General features: G+C 38.3%; 1 protein-coding gene across 1 annotated transcript in view; it reads left to right on the top strand.

Annotated features, from left to right (window-relative positions):
- The window catches only part of galnt9 (polypeptide N-acetylgalactosaminyltransferase 9), a 135333-nt gene that overhangs the window by 41498 nt on the left and 76512 nt on the right, over positions 1 to 17323 (top strand). The window contains exons 3-4 of the mRNA XM_088335570.1: positions 3707 to 3873; positions 14152 to 14326. Coding sequence (XP_088191696.1) covers positions 3707 to 3873; positions 14152 to 14326 — 342 coding nt within the window. The remainder of the gene's footprint in view (positions 1 to 3706; positions 3874 to 14151; positions 14327 to 17323) is intronic.

The raw sequence follows: 17323 nt of genomic DNA, 5'->3' as shown, positions 1-17323 counted from the left end.
GGGGTATGTGAGGGTAGTCCCGGGTGTTTCTGATATTGTAAATAAACTTGTGAATAAAAAATAAATAAATCAATGATTTATTAAAGGACTTTCAACCTATGAATTGCCACTTAAAGTGCTGTAAAATTATTTTTAGTGTACAAAAAGAAAAAATATATATATTCTCCTTTTCCCTTACACAAAATCCCCCCCAAAACAAGTACAGAGACACACACACACAATGTTTAAAGACAATAGATTAGTATATTTCTAATAATATTTCAAATAAAACTAGAATAGCTGTGCTGCATTACAGCATCTCCCCCGTTGAGACATTGAACCCTTTTTGCATTTCTCTCTTTGGCAGGCCCATTTTCACCTCAAGAGTGACCTATCGAATTTCTTGTAAAATATCGCGATCCTGGCCAAACTTGTTCTGGCATGAGAGAGTAAAATTTATTTCTGGAAGTCAATAAAATAAAAATGCCAAGTCAGGTGTTGTTCCGCATTTTTCATATTTGAAATAACTTATCTGACTGCCTGTACAATATGGTGTTTATATTCAATGTCATTCTTGCCTGAGAAAGTGGAATGTCTCTCTGGGAAAACCAAAACCAAAAGTGCAGAGTTAGCTTTTTGCGGCATCTTTCCCATCTTGGGTAACTTACCTGACTGTGAATTATAGTGGCTGTATTTAAACACCTTGTCCCTTTTCTTGGGTGGTCATACACACAACCACACAAACAGATCTATATACATATGTAGATACCAAACCAAAACGTTATCACCACCCTCGCTTTTCTTGTTATCAAATAAATACAACTATGGCAAGGCACAAATATTTATTCAATGTTGTCATTATTTTAGGAACATACAAGAACTGACTATGTTTAAAATAAATGGTATATTTGGAACATAGTATAAAGTAATCATTTATTTTTTTTATGTTATTTTAACGGACCTTCTTGGATTTGTTTTATATCATTTTAAGTGTACACTGCAAATATCAGCCATCTGTGGGCAGGGGACACCCTGAACTGGTTGCCAGCCAGTCGCAGGACACACTGAGACATACAACTTACTCGCTCATTCACACCTAGGGACAATTAGAACCGGCCAATTAACCCTCGCAAGCACTGGGAGAACATGCAAACTCCGCACAGAATTGCTGGTAGCTGGATTTGATCCATCCCGTGAAGTAGGACCCTTTATTTGTTCCCAATTAATATACAATTAAATACATTATTATAAACTGAAACCAAAAAGGTAACCATTTTATAGGCTTCAGCATTTGTTTAACAAACAAAAGTACTGTATAAAAGTTTTTTTGTCTTACAAATAGCTACTGTACTATCAAATGATAATGAGCTGGGAGACTGCTCAATAACAATGCAGAAAAAAATGCATGATGCAATACCGTAAAGTCGCAAAATCATGGAAAGTAGTCCGCGTTATAGCGAGGGATTACTTTACATCAGCTAGCAACATTTTCTGCCAGCAAAAAGGATATTTACAGTGTTTTACCCTTTTACTATATTTTCCCTCAAGTTTAAAATTGACAATTTTTCTATGACTAAAGTTACAAAGTTTAATAAATAAAAGAAAATTATTACTAAAATAATTCTCATCGTTATTATTTTTTAAACACGAATCCTTACTAAAATATGTCATGCATGGAGGAACTTGGCTAAAAGCTATTTCTGAGGTGTACATCTGTAAAATAGGTTGAGAAACACTGCTGTAAACAATATGTTGTAGAGCAGAGTACAAGTTAGTTTTTCCTTTTTGTAATGACTCAGTAATGCTGAACACAGGCAAAGCAAGTAAAACGAGGTTGCCATCTCTTATGAGTGCGACCTAATTGGAGTGGCGCAAAATATTCTGTCTTTGTTGTTGTCCTGCGTATGCGTGAAACCTGTCATGGCTTCTGGCCTGTCAACACTTTTATTTCTGACTTCAAAGTGAATGCACGGAGAAAACATTATAGTCAGCTTGGAGCACAAGCAATGAACAAGGGAATGCGAAGCTTTGTTGTTCGAAGGACGAGAGGAGAGACTATTCAACATGAGTGATTGCTGTTAATTTAAATGATTGGCACAGCAAGGGTCAAACTTTAGGAGGCAAGAACAGCAGGATGAATTCCCTGCAAAGGACTAGAATAAATCAGCGAAGGCCATTCTAATGAAAGACACACAGACTATCTTCCATAATTACTGTGGTTTCAGTACTATAAGGCACACCAAAAGACCCAAAATTGGCCTAAAATTTAAATATGGTGCGCCTTATATACGGTTGTAATTGGAAATGCATGTCGGTAGATTATCATATTCGTGCAATTATTTATCAATCGAAAAAATGCCGTTGACTGATATCGACGTAAGAGTGCCGAATCCTAACCACCACGTCACTAGGGACATAGATGGAACATGAAAAGGCATAGGGTCTCATGTGATTGTTACACAATTTGAGTCGCAATACCAACTGATATTTCTGGACTGGCAGAAGAAGAACTCAGAGATCTGGTTAATCGCCTGGACAAAGCATCAACCTAGGATAGTATGGAATTCAGGAGAGAAAAAAACTAAATTCATGACTATCAACACCCAAAGTATCACCACAAACATCACTATCAATTGCCAAAAGCTTGAATTTGTCACTAAATTTAAATACTTTGGAGCTGTCACATCAGAAAAAGGGATCAGAACCAAGAATCATGGTCAGGATAGATCAAACCACATTCGCACATGCCAGTCATAGAACCCATCTGGAGGAACAAGAACATAGCAGTCAAATCAAAGATGAGGCTCATGCAAGCGCTTATCACTTCCATATCCCTCTACACTTGCAAGACATGGACTGTCTCGGTAAAGCTGGAAAGGAAAAATCCAGGCCATGGGGATGCAATGGTAAAGGAAACCTCGAGGAGTCATGGACTATGTGCCAAATGAAACTGTGTGCAACAGTATCACATGACACATTAGACCTACGAAGAATTGTGAAAAAACAGACGCACACCACAGGTGGTATGGTCACCTCACAAGATCATCAGGATTGGCCTTGATAACCCTACAGGGTACAGGCCAAGGAGGCAGGAGGATAAGGAGACTAAAAGAGAACTGGGCTGACCACAATAAGGAATGGACTGGTGCCAACTTTGCCACGACTCAAATACAGGCCAGAAACCGTCAGTAGTGAAGAAGGCTGTCAAGAGTTGCGTCACCAGTGTTTCCCTAACAACTTAGGCAGTTAAGGGATCTGTGAACTGGAACCAGAAACAAACGTTGGAGAATGGAGAAAACAGAAAGTTATCAATGTGTTTCATGTTTTATTAACTCAAACTAAGTATTGAACGTGAAAAAACGTTGATTATGTGAGGCCATGATTGATATAATTTTTTGTAAATGTCGGCGTTAGCATAGGATACACCAAAGAGTTGTTTTCCTTGTCGTGAATTTTTATGTTTATTCATATTTTTCATGACGACTTTCTTTGTCTTTGGCGCATGATCTGCTGCGACAGTACTGACTGTACCCCCCAGTACAGTCGGTGGAAATGAATTTCCCTCAGCGGACCAAGTCAAATTAATTATTATTATTAATATTTTAATGTTTATGTAACATAGTACTTTTATAAAGCTTTTTTTGTAAGTTATTTCTATCCTTAGTGGCCTCGTGGATAATATTCAGTTTTCCCCGGAAATGACAATATATGTAAACGGTCTTTCCAGGTGCAAGCAGCTGACTTATCCGGAGGACCTTCCTCAGATCTCGGTGGTCTTTATCTTCGTAAACGAGGCCCTGTCAGTGATCCTGCGCTCTGTCCACAGTGTAGTCAACCACACGCCAGCTCACCTGCTCAAGGAGATCATTCTCGTGGACGACAACAGCGATAGCGGTAAGCGGCAACGAAGCAATTTTCTAAGTCACTCCAATGTTTTGCTTTTTTTTTTTAATTAGTTCAGGTGAGATTCCTATGTGAATCTCAGTTCAAATTTGCATTGCTTGTCATTTCCACTTTCTGAAAGCAATATTGGGCCACAGATGTCTCTACACTTCAGTTTCAATTGTGACCCATACCCCTTGACCGTCTTTTAAATTTAAGGTTTAATTTGTTTTGAATTCCAAGCAGCCTGGACGTTAAACTAAGGTAAAATAATGTGATTTTTTTAACAATGTGCTATTGGCATACCCATTTTGTATCCACTTTTTGACGTTTTGTATGCAATTAAGTGATGACATAGACTATAAGAAAAACTCTTTTTTTACAGCACATTATTATAGCTGTTCATCTAAAAGTATATATATTTATGTTGTAACTATGCAGATAATTCTGGTTTACTTGTACTTCATAAATGCAACATTTTCCCAATACCCAGTTTTTGATAGAAACAAACTACACCAATCCAATTAAATATTAAGTTGTTCCCTTCCTTTTTGGTCTTAGTGTTTAGTTTTGAGTTTTGGGGTCCTAATCCTCACTTATAATTACCACATTCTCTTTACTGCTCATTCGATACATAAGTCATTGCTCTCTTTATCATCATTGTTTTCTTAGTTTGTTAGCATTGATATCCACGCAAACTCTTTAGACTTCCTCTTATCAACTACTGCAGTTAAGGTACATGATTATAATTTCATGATCCACCATGTCTTAAACGAGTCAAACCGACCGACCTCGATTTTTGCCGGTCTAATTCTCTTTTTTTTTTTTTAACCAGCTTGGTGGCCTTGGGGGTATGGCGCCCGCCCCGAGAACGGGAGGTTATGGTTCAAGCCTCGGCCGAATCATACCTAAGACTTAAAGATTGGTACCCGTTGCCTCCCTGCTTGGCGTTCAGCATTAGGGGTTGGAATTGGGGGGGTTTGGTCACCTAATGACTCCCAACACCTCAGTTGGGTTGAGCAAGGGGGCTGGGAATCCCCTCCTCTGAATCAATCTCCCAAAAAGAGCCAGAAATGACTCTAGCCACCTCCCATTAGGGGGATATGGCTGCGGTATATAATATATATATATAATATAATTTTCCTTTTAATAACATGCAACTGGAACTTGTGCTTTCAATATCTTTCTATTCCTTTTAAAAAATATATACTTTTTTGGGGGGGTAATTTCCGTCAATGAAAACAATGGCTAAACATCTACGATCAATGTGCATTGAGGTTCATGTATAATGAGGAACAGTCAGATTTACTAATAAATATACGTACATCATATCCATAATTTGATTTGCAGAGCAAGAAAGCAATACTTTTTTGTTTTCTTTTTTTACCTAAACTGTTAAATAAGTTATCCCCCATTATGAAAAAAGTCCATCCAATGAGGAAAAAAAGGAGAAAAAAATAGCTGGCTTAACTTGCTGTTAGCTTTACTAATACTATCACTAATTGTAATATTTAGATAGGATGGGCTCCAACGCCCCCGTGACTCTACTGAGGTTAAGCGTTACAGATAATGGATGGATGGATGAAAAAAAAAAACAACCAAACCCCAAATAATAACATGATATCCCATGTGCTTCAATAATGAACATATTAGCGGTCTAACCATTGTGCATGTAAATCTAATCATATGTGTCTAGATAGATAGATAGATAGATAGATAGATACTTTATTCATCCCCGAAGGGAAATTCACTTTTCCAGCAGCATCCCTAAGCTGAGAACAATCGAAAATAACTGAGAACAATCGAAAATAACACGGGAGCTGCTGGAGTGGCTGCCATTCGTGACGGCGCCGGAGAAACGATTCAATTTGAATCATGTACAAACAAACAAACAATTGAATCATGTACAAGAAACGATTCAATCTGAATCATGTACAAACAAACAAACAATTGAATCATGTACAACAAACAAACAAAATATTTATGTTTCAATAAGTGGAGTGTTAAATAATTTCTGATACTGATATAACCAGGTAAAACTAATTTTAAGTTACCTGTCCAAATGAATGTTGTGCCATCTCACCTTTCCCACTCTCTCTGCTCACTCCTGAAACTTTATCAAATAGTCCAAAATTTTACCTCATCTTCTCCGCTCACCTCGTCGTCCTGACGCTTCAGGGTAAATGTGATCAAGACATAAAAGACAAAGAATTGCAATGCCGATCCAATGATGAATATGATGTAGGCTCATTTACTATATATAGCGTATATCATATTATCCTGAGTAAGCAAAATTATGGTGGAGCTGAATGAACTCAGATCATTAACCTTTACTAAAACTGACAATTGCAAGCTTTACCCATTTCAAATCTATTTTGCGGGACCGTTTCCTAGGTGACAAGAAACAAAGCTCTATGTTTTTGCCCTCCGTGAGGTCGTAATGCTCAAGTCTGTACCAAAAAAGCTTTTGGTGTTGCGAGTGGGAAGAACACTGCACCAGATTACACTTGGCGCTCCTCACTCAACACAGGCAACCTCCTTCAGGTTGGCAGAGTAAAAATGAGGCTAAAAATATCCGAGTTCAACTGAGAGGCACACACACAACGCCCTCCTTGCTGCGGGATACAAACAAACAAAGGCAACAAACATACTCGCATTGTCCTCTTAGTACTTTTTAGGATTTTTTTTTTTGTGTGTGATTACTTTCATGATTATGTAAAAGAATGCCCACACAATACAAACTGTGGTCAAACCTGGCCAATTGTGGAAGTTGACCGGATAAAATGACAAAAAAACCAACATATTATGTTAAACTGTTGTATTTTATCTTTTATATATTTTTGCACCGCCAGAATGTCACTTTTTAATTTCTTTGTGCCTTTAACTTGTTACAAAGACATCAAAATGTATTCTATACTATTCTATCTATTCTATTTTATAATGAGCGAATGAGTTGTCTGTCCCTGTGTGCCCTGCGATTGGCTGGCAACCAGTTGAGGGTGTCCCCTGCCCACTGCCCGGAGATGGCTGGGATGGGCTCAAGCCCCCCCGCGACCCTAATGAGGATAAGCGGTACGGCTGATGAGATGAGATGAGATGAGAAGGCAGCAGTCTTTCTCTGACAGAAAATTTACATTCATTTACATGAATATATATAAATATATCATAAATTAATCTGTAACTCTATATAGAAAAAATACTAAAATAAAATAGATTCAATGAATTAGATAACAATCAAGTGTTTTAAATCAAAATTAACTATAATTTATAAAGTTTAAAGTTATAAAATAAAAATGTTTTTCTTCACTATATGCATTAAGATGAATTAAACTTAAAATTAATCTTTGGGATGTTCAATACCACATTTTCAAAGACTTTATACTGATAGGGAATTATTTGATTTGTCACAGATACCAAGTGCAGTAACCCTGAACAGAATAAAATGTTCCTTTCCGCAAAACAGTGTATTGCTGTTCTGAATAAGATACCTTCAAATACCAACACAATCATTTTATTATTGTTGTTTCTATTGGTTGCAAGTAATATTCCTCTAATTTATGATCAATGGATTTTAAATGGCAATTTGGAAACCGCAAATGCTTATCCAATCAAAAATAAAAAGTGTCTGTTACCAAATTCAATTTGTTTTGATTTGAAAGTCCTCAAATGCTTATTTAGTGTGTACTAGTTATAACAACAAAAACAAAAACATCATACAATTAAAAAAAAAAACAATATTGACTTGGATGGATGGAAGGGTGGGTAGATGGATGGATGGATGGATGAATGGATGGATGGAGTAAGCAAACAGACTGACTGCAATATAGAGGAGCATCTTTTTAAATACTCGCAGGTCAAGAAATCTGCATATATCTGACATACCATTAACCTCACCTAGAAGGGGTTGACATGATTGATGGCCATATAGGTGCTACACGGACCCAAAAACCTTGCAAAAAGCAGAGCAAAAAAAAAGAGAGAAGAAAAAATATGCATTTTCTTCATTTTGAATCTTCATAGATTGTCTTCTTCCTTGTGCTCGCCAGCACTAATTTTCAGTTGTCCAACAGAATACAGTGACATCTAGATGTCAAATAACATACACAATCCCTTTAAAACAGGGGTGTCAAACTTTTCACCCAGGGCCACATAAGCGTAAAGGCTGTCCTTAAATGGCCTGATGTAACTTATGAATGTTACTAAATGTAAATGAACGATATTTAAATAACATGTTACGACTATTTCCTGTAAAGTGTATTATTAATACACGTATGACATTTACTGTTTGATATAAACTAAATAAAACAAATCAACAAAATCTTTTTAGACAATTCTAGGATCCTTTTTTGTCAATGCCACCCATTGGCATTGAGGATACCAGTGTTTGGATTTAGTCTCCAATATGCAGGTATTTTAGTCGACAGGCATCATGGGAAATGTAGTTTTTTTTTGTTAAAGCACTGTTCTGACCCTTTAACTTTTAAAAGCTAAGATAGTTTAAGTTCTTGCGGAATAAATAAAATAATATAGTGGGCCATATTTGGCCTCGAACCTTGAGTTTGACATGTGTTTTAAATAGCAGGAACATGTTTTAGACGGAATCAATGTTTAAAAATAAAACAAACAAACAAAACAATTCCCCGGTTGAAGCTTGTATTTACATTTAAAGCCATTGATAGTTGTGAATTCAAAACCAGCCAAACTGCTGAATATTTTACCATATGATTGGCATAACCGTGTTATTAGTGCCTTGTTTGTCATGTTTGTTTTTTCATTATTGATATTCTTTGGTGACAACTTTTATCAGAAAGTCAGATTTCTTGCTATTATTCCAGACGATATGTTTATGTTAAGCTACCTGTTCATTTGAAAGATCTACTCACAGTTTCTGAGTTCAATATTTTGTACCGCATGTCTAGATTGACGCCTTAAAGCTAAATGATGCACAAGATGCATGTTGTCCTACACTTGAATTACCCTGGACAAACAGCATTTGACATTAAACACTAACCTCCTCTATTAAAGAGATGCACTTTGGCTTAATGCGGGTGTATGCTTGTGTGTATGTCTGGTCGAACGACTCCAATTAATCTGACTCACTATGTTTACAGCAATAACTTAATGAGGCCTACAGAGGCTCACACTGTAACAAGCTACAAATAAACAAAAGGTCTATTTAGAGTAAAAATCCAATGAGCATGCTGCTAAATGTTGAAAAATTTTCAGTTTTTCTCAAATTTGCATTGTGTTAGGCAAAAAAGTAGTTGTTTTAGGCCACAATTATATACAGTCTATTAGATATTTAGGTTAAACAGTGCACACTCCACACAGTATAGTTGCTTATCTGGGTTATGAATATTAATACACGCATTGTAATACAATAAGAATTGCCTCTAGTTGCAACTCAATGCAGCAGCTAAAAACTGTAGCTGCGTTGTCATAGGACACCGTAAATTGAAAGAACAGGTAAAAAAAAAAATTAAACAATAAACATACTTGTCAAGTGACGGAATTGTGCAAATGTCAAGCCAAAATGATTGTGTTACAACCCCCAAAATTGTATTATCTCTAAGGCTGCAACAATCAATCGATAAGATTGACTACAATCGATTATTAAAAGGGTTGGCAACGAATTTCATCATCAAATCGTCGTGTCGCATGATTTATGTGCGTCTTAGCTCATTATTTGAACGCAAATAAGAGTGCGATGAATTTTGTTGTGACATGGAAGGAACATGCTATTAGCACCACTTGGATTTAGCAGAGGGCAACTCGATACCACATTTTGTGTGATGTCCTCTTAATCGGGGCCAACTTGTAAGAGCACTTTGGTCCAACAGAGGGCGCCTAATAAAATAAAACGTATTTGCAGGTGTAAAGCATACAATTGTATTTATTTTTCACAACCACTTGACGTTTGTATTCTTTTATATTATGGAATGTTCTTTTGTTATGCACACTTTTTCTATCCGTCTAAATCTTCCATTTGAATAAAGAAGAGGAAACAAATTGTGTGTTTTTTTTTGTATCGGATTCATCGATTAATTGAAAAAATAATGGACCGTTTCATCATTATCTAAAACATCGGTAGTTGCAGCCCCAATAATCTTTTTGTTTTATTGTGGAACAGGATGGATGTTTTGAATACATGTGAATTTCCATCTTCAACAAACAAACAGACAAAATACATTTACACTTTTGCCTCACATTTTTTTATAGATGCTCACTTTTGCACTGAGTTGCAGTGTGTATCTGTGTGTGTGTGTGTGTGTGTGTGTCCCGACAGATCACCACCTTATCGTGGTGGGGCACTTTGCGCGTCTCCATGACCCCTAGAGCTATGTCGGCGGGAGTGTCGTACTCCTGGTAGGGTTATCCAAGCCGAACAGGTCGAAGGGTAAAGTCCAGAGTAAGAGTGATCCCAAAAGCTGGTGGCGGCACGCTTTGAGGCGGTTTCCTACAGACCTGGATCCCGTTAGCCGCCTGCAGTTGTAGAAAGATGCCGGTCGTCTAGGGTTTCCCTTGCCACTGGAACCATCTTCTTTACAATCAAGATAGTGGCGTTGGGGAAAGCGCACCCCTTACGCCACTTTAAAAACCATCATTGCGCAGGTATCCTCTTTTACCTGAGTCTCAGACCACAATCCAGGATCGGACTGTTCAAACATCAGCAGACTCACAAATAAAAGAAGATGGTCATCATCGAATCGATGAACAACCCCCAACCAACAACAACCAACGTGTGTGTGTGTGGTTTTCATAAGAAAGAAGAAAATACATAAATGAATTAAAATGAGACTTAATAGCATACATCTAAACAATTTTTCATCCAACCATCCAACTATTTGCACCGTTTATCCCCAGAAGGGGCACGGGGGTGCTGTAGCCCATCCCAGCTTTTTCCAGGCAGTGGAAGCCAGCCAGTTGCAGGGCACATAGAGACAAACAACTCACTCGCTTATTCACACTTAGGGACAATTTAAACCAGCCAATTAACCTGACATGCATGTTTTTGGAATGTGGGAGGAAACCGGAGTGCCCATAGGAAACCCCCGCGAGCACAGGGAGAACATGCAAACTCCACACAGGAAGGTTTGATCCCATGAGCTCAGAATTGTGCCGAGGACACAGTAACCTCTCAGCCGCCGTGCCGCCACAAAAATGTAAGACATTTAATGAAATTGAAAGAAAAAAAATTTAAGTCATGTTTTAATCAACAAGGCTAAATTCAATGTGCGATTAACTTTAACACAGAGTGTCCACAAGGGAACACTACATTCTAATCAATGCAAAAAATCGCAGTAAAATCATTCACACAACACAAGGCGATTTAGTATCATCCTTATCGAGTTAATTACACACAACAAAAGTGTTACTGTTAAAGTTAAACATTATAAAAACTCTTTGGTGGCTATATTACCCAAGTAAAAGCAGATATTAAGTTATAACTTCACCCTCGAGGATGACCCAGCCCTGTCGGGATGGCATGTTGCCAAAACCGTCCTCCGACAGAACTGGGGACTTCTGGTCAGGCGTGGTTTTATTGACACAAACAGGAAAAGGAAACACACATGAGCGCGACTTCAAAATAAAAGAATATAAGATTGATAAACGTATAAAAGATATAATTAGACTGCTGTTTGAAACGTGACTTTATGTGTGTGTGTGTGAGAAAGATTGTTTTTATATTTAGGAATATAAAAATTTTTTTTCATTGCATTGAATTCTGAGAAATGCACATATCTAAAACGGCCAACTTTACAGTTACAATGTATGAGACATGCTGAGTAACACGTGTCACGACTTCTGCAAGCTTGGACATGCAGGGAAATTTGCAAGGTTGGCAATGAACATCGTATTAATTCCTGACTGCAATCCATTATCCCTGATCAGATATTGCTGTGAGAGAGCTATTTGAGCTACTCAGGAGGTACTTCACAGATCTTCGTATATTGCGAGGGATTTTGGTCCCTATTAAATGGCGATAAACGAGAGATTAACGTACCAAATAATCACAATTGATTCTATCTAAAAGGCTGACCACAATTTTTAATTATACCCCATGAGCATTTGTACTACAGATTTCTGGGTTAATGAGTGATTTTGTGTGTGTGCGATGTTTAACAATGAATCCTTTGCGCCATCATTGTTCTTTTTTGTAAAAAAAAGGCTAGTATTTCAGTTGCGTGAGCAAATTCAGTACCGTGACTGGTACCTACGCATACCTAATACAATGGATCAGGGACCCTCGCATACTTACTGCTCGGTACCCTAGCAACAAAAATAGGCAACAAAAGGATTCGTGAAGTTGGTTCAAATATGTACGATTGCTCCAAAGGATCATTTATTGAAAAATATCCCTGCTGTCGTACTAGCTATACTGATCTATTTGGGTTTGAATACCTATTAGTGTGTCTCTGTGAGGCTTTAACCTTTCTGTATTTCTTTGCTTGGGTTTTTACAAGTATTTTTGTTCCTGTAATCTGAAAATGTGTGCGCCTTGCATCTGACTTGTGGATGGATGGATGGATGGATGTCTGCTTAATGTTGAAAACAACTATGGGACCAGGTTGAAATGTGTGCTCATCATAAAGATTATTTGACCTAGGCAATAGTAAATCTGGGATTAGTTTGAATTAAAATATCTCTTTGGCTGAATCTTTTAACCCCACACCAAATAGTTATTTTTTAACTTGTTACCCATAATTCAATACTAGGCATAATAGTACTATTAATGTTAAAGGCAAATGTATTTTTCTTAAAAAGAATCTCATTCTTTCCAAGTGTAATTCCCTCTTGTAATAATTTTCTAGCCACAATCTTTACTAGGCTCATGGGAGTCCAGGTGTTATGATTACTGATGCGGGGCACCTGAGTCTGCTCCGTTGGCGCCAACAGCCACGGACGCTGATTGGCTGCTGACCTCTTTTCAAACCCCCGCCTTCCTGTCAACAAGCGTCAGTTCGCCTGCAAACCTCAGCTACACGCTAGGAAAGCCCTTTTTTGACTCCTGACTCAATCCTGCCCTGTTTCCCATCTCATTTCCGGTGCAGACCTCTTTTCTGAACCCGTTTACGTTTTTCCTCCTCCGTCCCGGCCATCGACTGTTTTTTTTTGGAAGTGCCACTTCCGCGTTCAAAGCGATCTGCTACCCATGACCGACGATCACCGGATCGTGGATGCAAGTCCTTTCCTCCTTCTAAATAAAGCTGAGTAAACGAACGCTATTGGGTCCCGTTCTGGTCCATGACAGTACGAACTGACGCACAAAAGTACCCAGCAAACGCTCTCACAAGCGCCGAAGAAAGACTGAGACTCCCTCCGCCATGCAGCGGTCACGTCAGACTGAAGAGGAGGTCCGACGGATGTCGAGTGAAGTGTCCGCCATTCTTCGGCTGGTTCGGCATCAACAACAGTACTTCAACACCAGCAACAATGGCTTGACGCACCCCCAGAGGCGCTTGCCAGTCTGCTGCATGCATCGGCCCTTCCCCCGGGAATTCTCATCCTGCCGTGCCTTCGCACCCGTCCCGTTTACGAATGCCGCGAGTGGGCCCTCCGGAAAAGTTTTGTGGCGATCCCGCTCAGGTACGCGCATTCCTCGTAAACTGTCGGCTCATTTTCGACTTGCAACCTTGAAACTTTGCATCCGAAGCGGCCAAGGTGGCCTTTACCATCAACCACCTGTCCAGGAGGGCTTGACTCTAGGGATCGGCTGAGTTTGAACTGGGATCAGCGACGTGTTCCTCGTTCGATCTCCTGGCCCAGGAGATCCTCAAGGTGTTCGACACGGGATCCTCATCAGCTGACGCGTTGTCTTTTTTTTTTTTTTATGTTTTTTGTTTTTGGGTATTGCAAAGACATGGTCAATAAATTATAAAACTTTAGGTGTAAACTGAGTCTTGTCCAGTCAATCAATCTCCCACACTCGACACATTTTGAAATTGTCATCCAAATTTAGGCAATCCATCTTCAGCATTGGAGCCTTCAACCAGAGTAACTGTAACATGGAGTACATGACTAACAAATTTTACTCTATTTTCTGTACACAATTAAACAAGGACTTGTCACTTTTGACAGCATTGTGTTCATTTAGACAAAAATGTAATTTTGAGCGATATACTAAGAGTTTTGCAGAAAGGTTATCGATGGAGTTCTGTTATTTGTTCAGTGTGTTTTGAGAAATGACGAACTGTTTTTAGAATTTCAAGTCTGGTCTAAGAAAAGTACTAGGGCAATTAAGAAAGACTGTAATAATAACCATCAACTGTGTAATCTGCCTTGTTACAGTGGAGCTGAAATTCAACTTGGATCAGTACGTGAACAAACGTTACCCTGGCCTGGTGAAAATAGTGAGGAACAGCAAGCGCGAGGGTCTGATCCGAGCCAGAATACATGGCTGGAACGCAGCCACAGCTCCGGTTGTCGGCTTCTTTGATGCACACGTCGAGTTCAACACGGGCTGGTAAGAGAAGGTCATGTTCAACACAAGCGGGGCCAAGTTTAGCCTGTGTGTTGTGGGTTTCCATTTGGTCTTTCCAGTAGAGAAAGGATACTGTCTAAAATTAGAATATACACAGCAATTTCAACTTTTGTCAGGTGGATGTGCAATATTATATTAAGCTATACCATACATATGATAAAGTTTATGTTTTAGCTCACTTTGACAAGCATCGTTTTGTTACAAAAAACAGCACATCACAGGTAATGCATAAAAAAAGGAAATTCACAAAATGAGGAAAAAGGCCTAAATGCAGGAACAGGTGGAGGAAGTATTTGAGGAAGGCATTCACATCGCTTATGAGATTAGTCCAATGACAACCTTTACTAGAAAAATATTCATACATATACAAGTATAATTATATAAAATACCCGGAAAAAGGGAGTCAAAGCAGAAGAGAGGAAAGAAGAAACAAATGAAGGAAGATAGGGAAAAAGAAAGTTATAAATTTCCAGAAAGTGTCTGACAGCAACGATGCCTTGAGCCTGTAGAGATGTCCTAAAAAGTCTCTGACAGCAACGACACAAAGAAAGGAAGGAAGGACAGAAAGAAGGAAAGAAAGAGAGAACAAGAGAAGGAGAAGGAATAAATGAGAACGTATAAACAATAAAACGAATAAACGAATGAACGAGAGAATGAATGAACAAATGAACGAAAGGTAATGAATGAATGAATGAGAGAAAAAATGAACGAGAGAACAAGTACGAATGAACGAGAGAATTGATGAACAAGATAATGAATGAGAGAATGAACGAGGGAAAAAGAATGAATGAATGAACAAAAGAGCAAGAAAAAGAAAGAAAGAAAGAGAATGAATGAACGAATGAAAGAAAGTAAAAGAAAATTGAGTACAGAGTAAGAGAGAAAGACTGAAACAAAATGAGAGACACCGAACGAGAGAGAGGGAGAGATAGACAGACAGACAGACAGACAGACAAGCTTCACTCAGCTCAAAGTAAAGGACGATGTAGCTTTTGTCATGCAGGTTCAGCCTTCACCTCAATTTCCAAAATTGAACAGAAAGCACTTTGCAGGACACTCCAAAATAATAAAAGGCTTTGTCTCAACGGTGTACGGCTGGCTTTTGATCTTACTCGTCATGCAGTAGATAGTCTAAACAAACCTGGAGACCTCTATTTATTGAAAGTTAATCCTCAATTTAAAACCAGTTTTTGTAAGTTAATACCCTTTCTTTACTCCGAATTCTTCTCATTATATGCAACCCCCCTCAATCGTAACCTCTTATAATACGACAGGCACAATTTGCCTCGGAATTTATATCTTTTTCTGTTTCCATTGAAAGACTCATAAAGTATTCATCACACCTCATGCATATCATTGTGTGGTGTCAAAAATGTGATATTTTCAGCTGTGTTAACTTCTTAACAGTACAAGAAAGATCTTTTGAATGAAGCAGAATCTTCACATGCTCTGCATAGCAACCAAATAAAGTGTGTTTTTATCAATGTCAAGATGCTTATTGAAATGATCAACATTATTCATTGCTGCTATTTCAAATCCCATCCTGAGTGTACTTTCGAATAACATATCATTTACACCATCCTCAGCAGGCAGATAAAGATACAATATGTTGTTTCATTTCAGGGCCGTAGACTCTTAACTAAGTGTTTCAGTTTTAAAACCGATATTGACTACATATAAAAGCCAGTAATGCCGCATTCAACACCAACAATTTGTGAAATTCAAGGTTGACCTTCCCCGATATCAGCTTTTGCAGCTGACGGAAGACAGACATTTTCATCCTCAACGTGCTGGAATCGACATCCGGGCCGCGAGTCTAGAGTGAGCAGTTTAAGTTTTTACTACGACAAAACAATTAAAATGTATAAAACAGAATATTCCGGGCTTGCAAGCTCAGACTATAATGGTTTCACAAGTGCAATTTTAAAATGGCTAACAGCAATTTGTCTACCATTGGCATAGAACACACATTAGTGAAAAATCCCCAAGGCACTAGCTTTACACGTGTCCTTTGTCCAGACGGAATCACGCAGGTGATTTGATAGCACTCAATGTCTCCTTCCCAACAGTAAATTAGAACACCACTAAGTGCAATGTAGAGACTGACCAATGCCTATATAATTGGATATGTTGTGGTGACAAGTGAATAAAACAAGAACTAATAAACTGAAAAGGAATTGAAAAACGGTACTGTTTCTCCCTCTGCTTCTCCAAAAAAAAAAATCAGTGTTCAAAGAGAGTTAATGACCAATAAAACAAAAGCTGTGGACAACGGTTCCGTTGCAGTTTTTATTACAAAAAAAAGTGCAACAAAAAACAGTATATATGCTGAACTTGAGTAGAAGACAGTCCATTCACCAAAAGTGCATCAAAAAACTGTACAGTACAATATTTTTAAGACATGGCCGTGGTTTGAAAAAATAATTTGTAATGGAGTGGAAGTTTACCAAATGACCTTATTTACAACCTTGGGCATACAGGCTGGCTCATTGAATTTTGAAAGTGGTGAGGCAAGAGTCCAGCCACAAACTAGATCCCTTAAAAAGTGCAATAAATGTACATTTTCGTAAAAGACATCAAACAAACTCAACCAGAATGAAATACTTCACTCAAATACATCAAACATTTAAAGTGTACATACTTGTCAACCTCAATTGCTTCCCTTATTAGTTGAAGATGGCTTGGCAAGGCACAACTCATTGCCAACAGTGCTGTGAGCACAATGGCAAAGAGTTGGCCCTGCAAAGCGAGTCCAACTATCCAATCATCCGTTTTATTATATCCATATTTTTCTCAGACAAGTCAAGTCACATTTTTTTAAAGTCCTTTATCAAAAAATGTCTCAAAGGACTGCACTGTTTACAATTACACAATCCCCTGATTTTAAACCAACCTGCAGGCAAGGAAAAACTCAAAAACCTCAGAAACCTTTAAAAGTAGCCTCACAAGTGGTAATCCACCTTCCAGGATGAACAGGGT

This window comes from Urocampus carinirostris, chromosome 5, assembly GCF_059441175.1.
Source record: "Urocampus carinirostris isolate Australia breed hairy pipefish chromosome 5, RoL_Ucar_1.0, whole genome shotgun sequence".
NCBI lineage: Eukaryota > Metazoa > Chordata > Actinopteri > Syngnathiformes > Syngnathidae > Urocampus > Urocampus carinirostris.
Note: the sequence above shows the minus strand (reverse complement) of the source record. Positions and strands in the feature narration are given on the sequence as shown.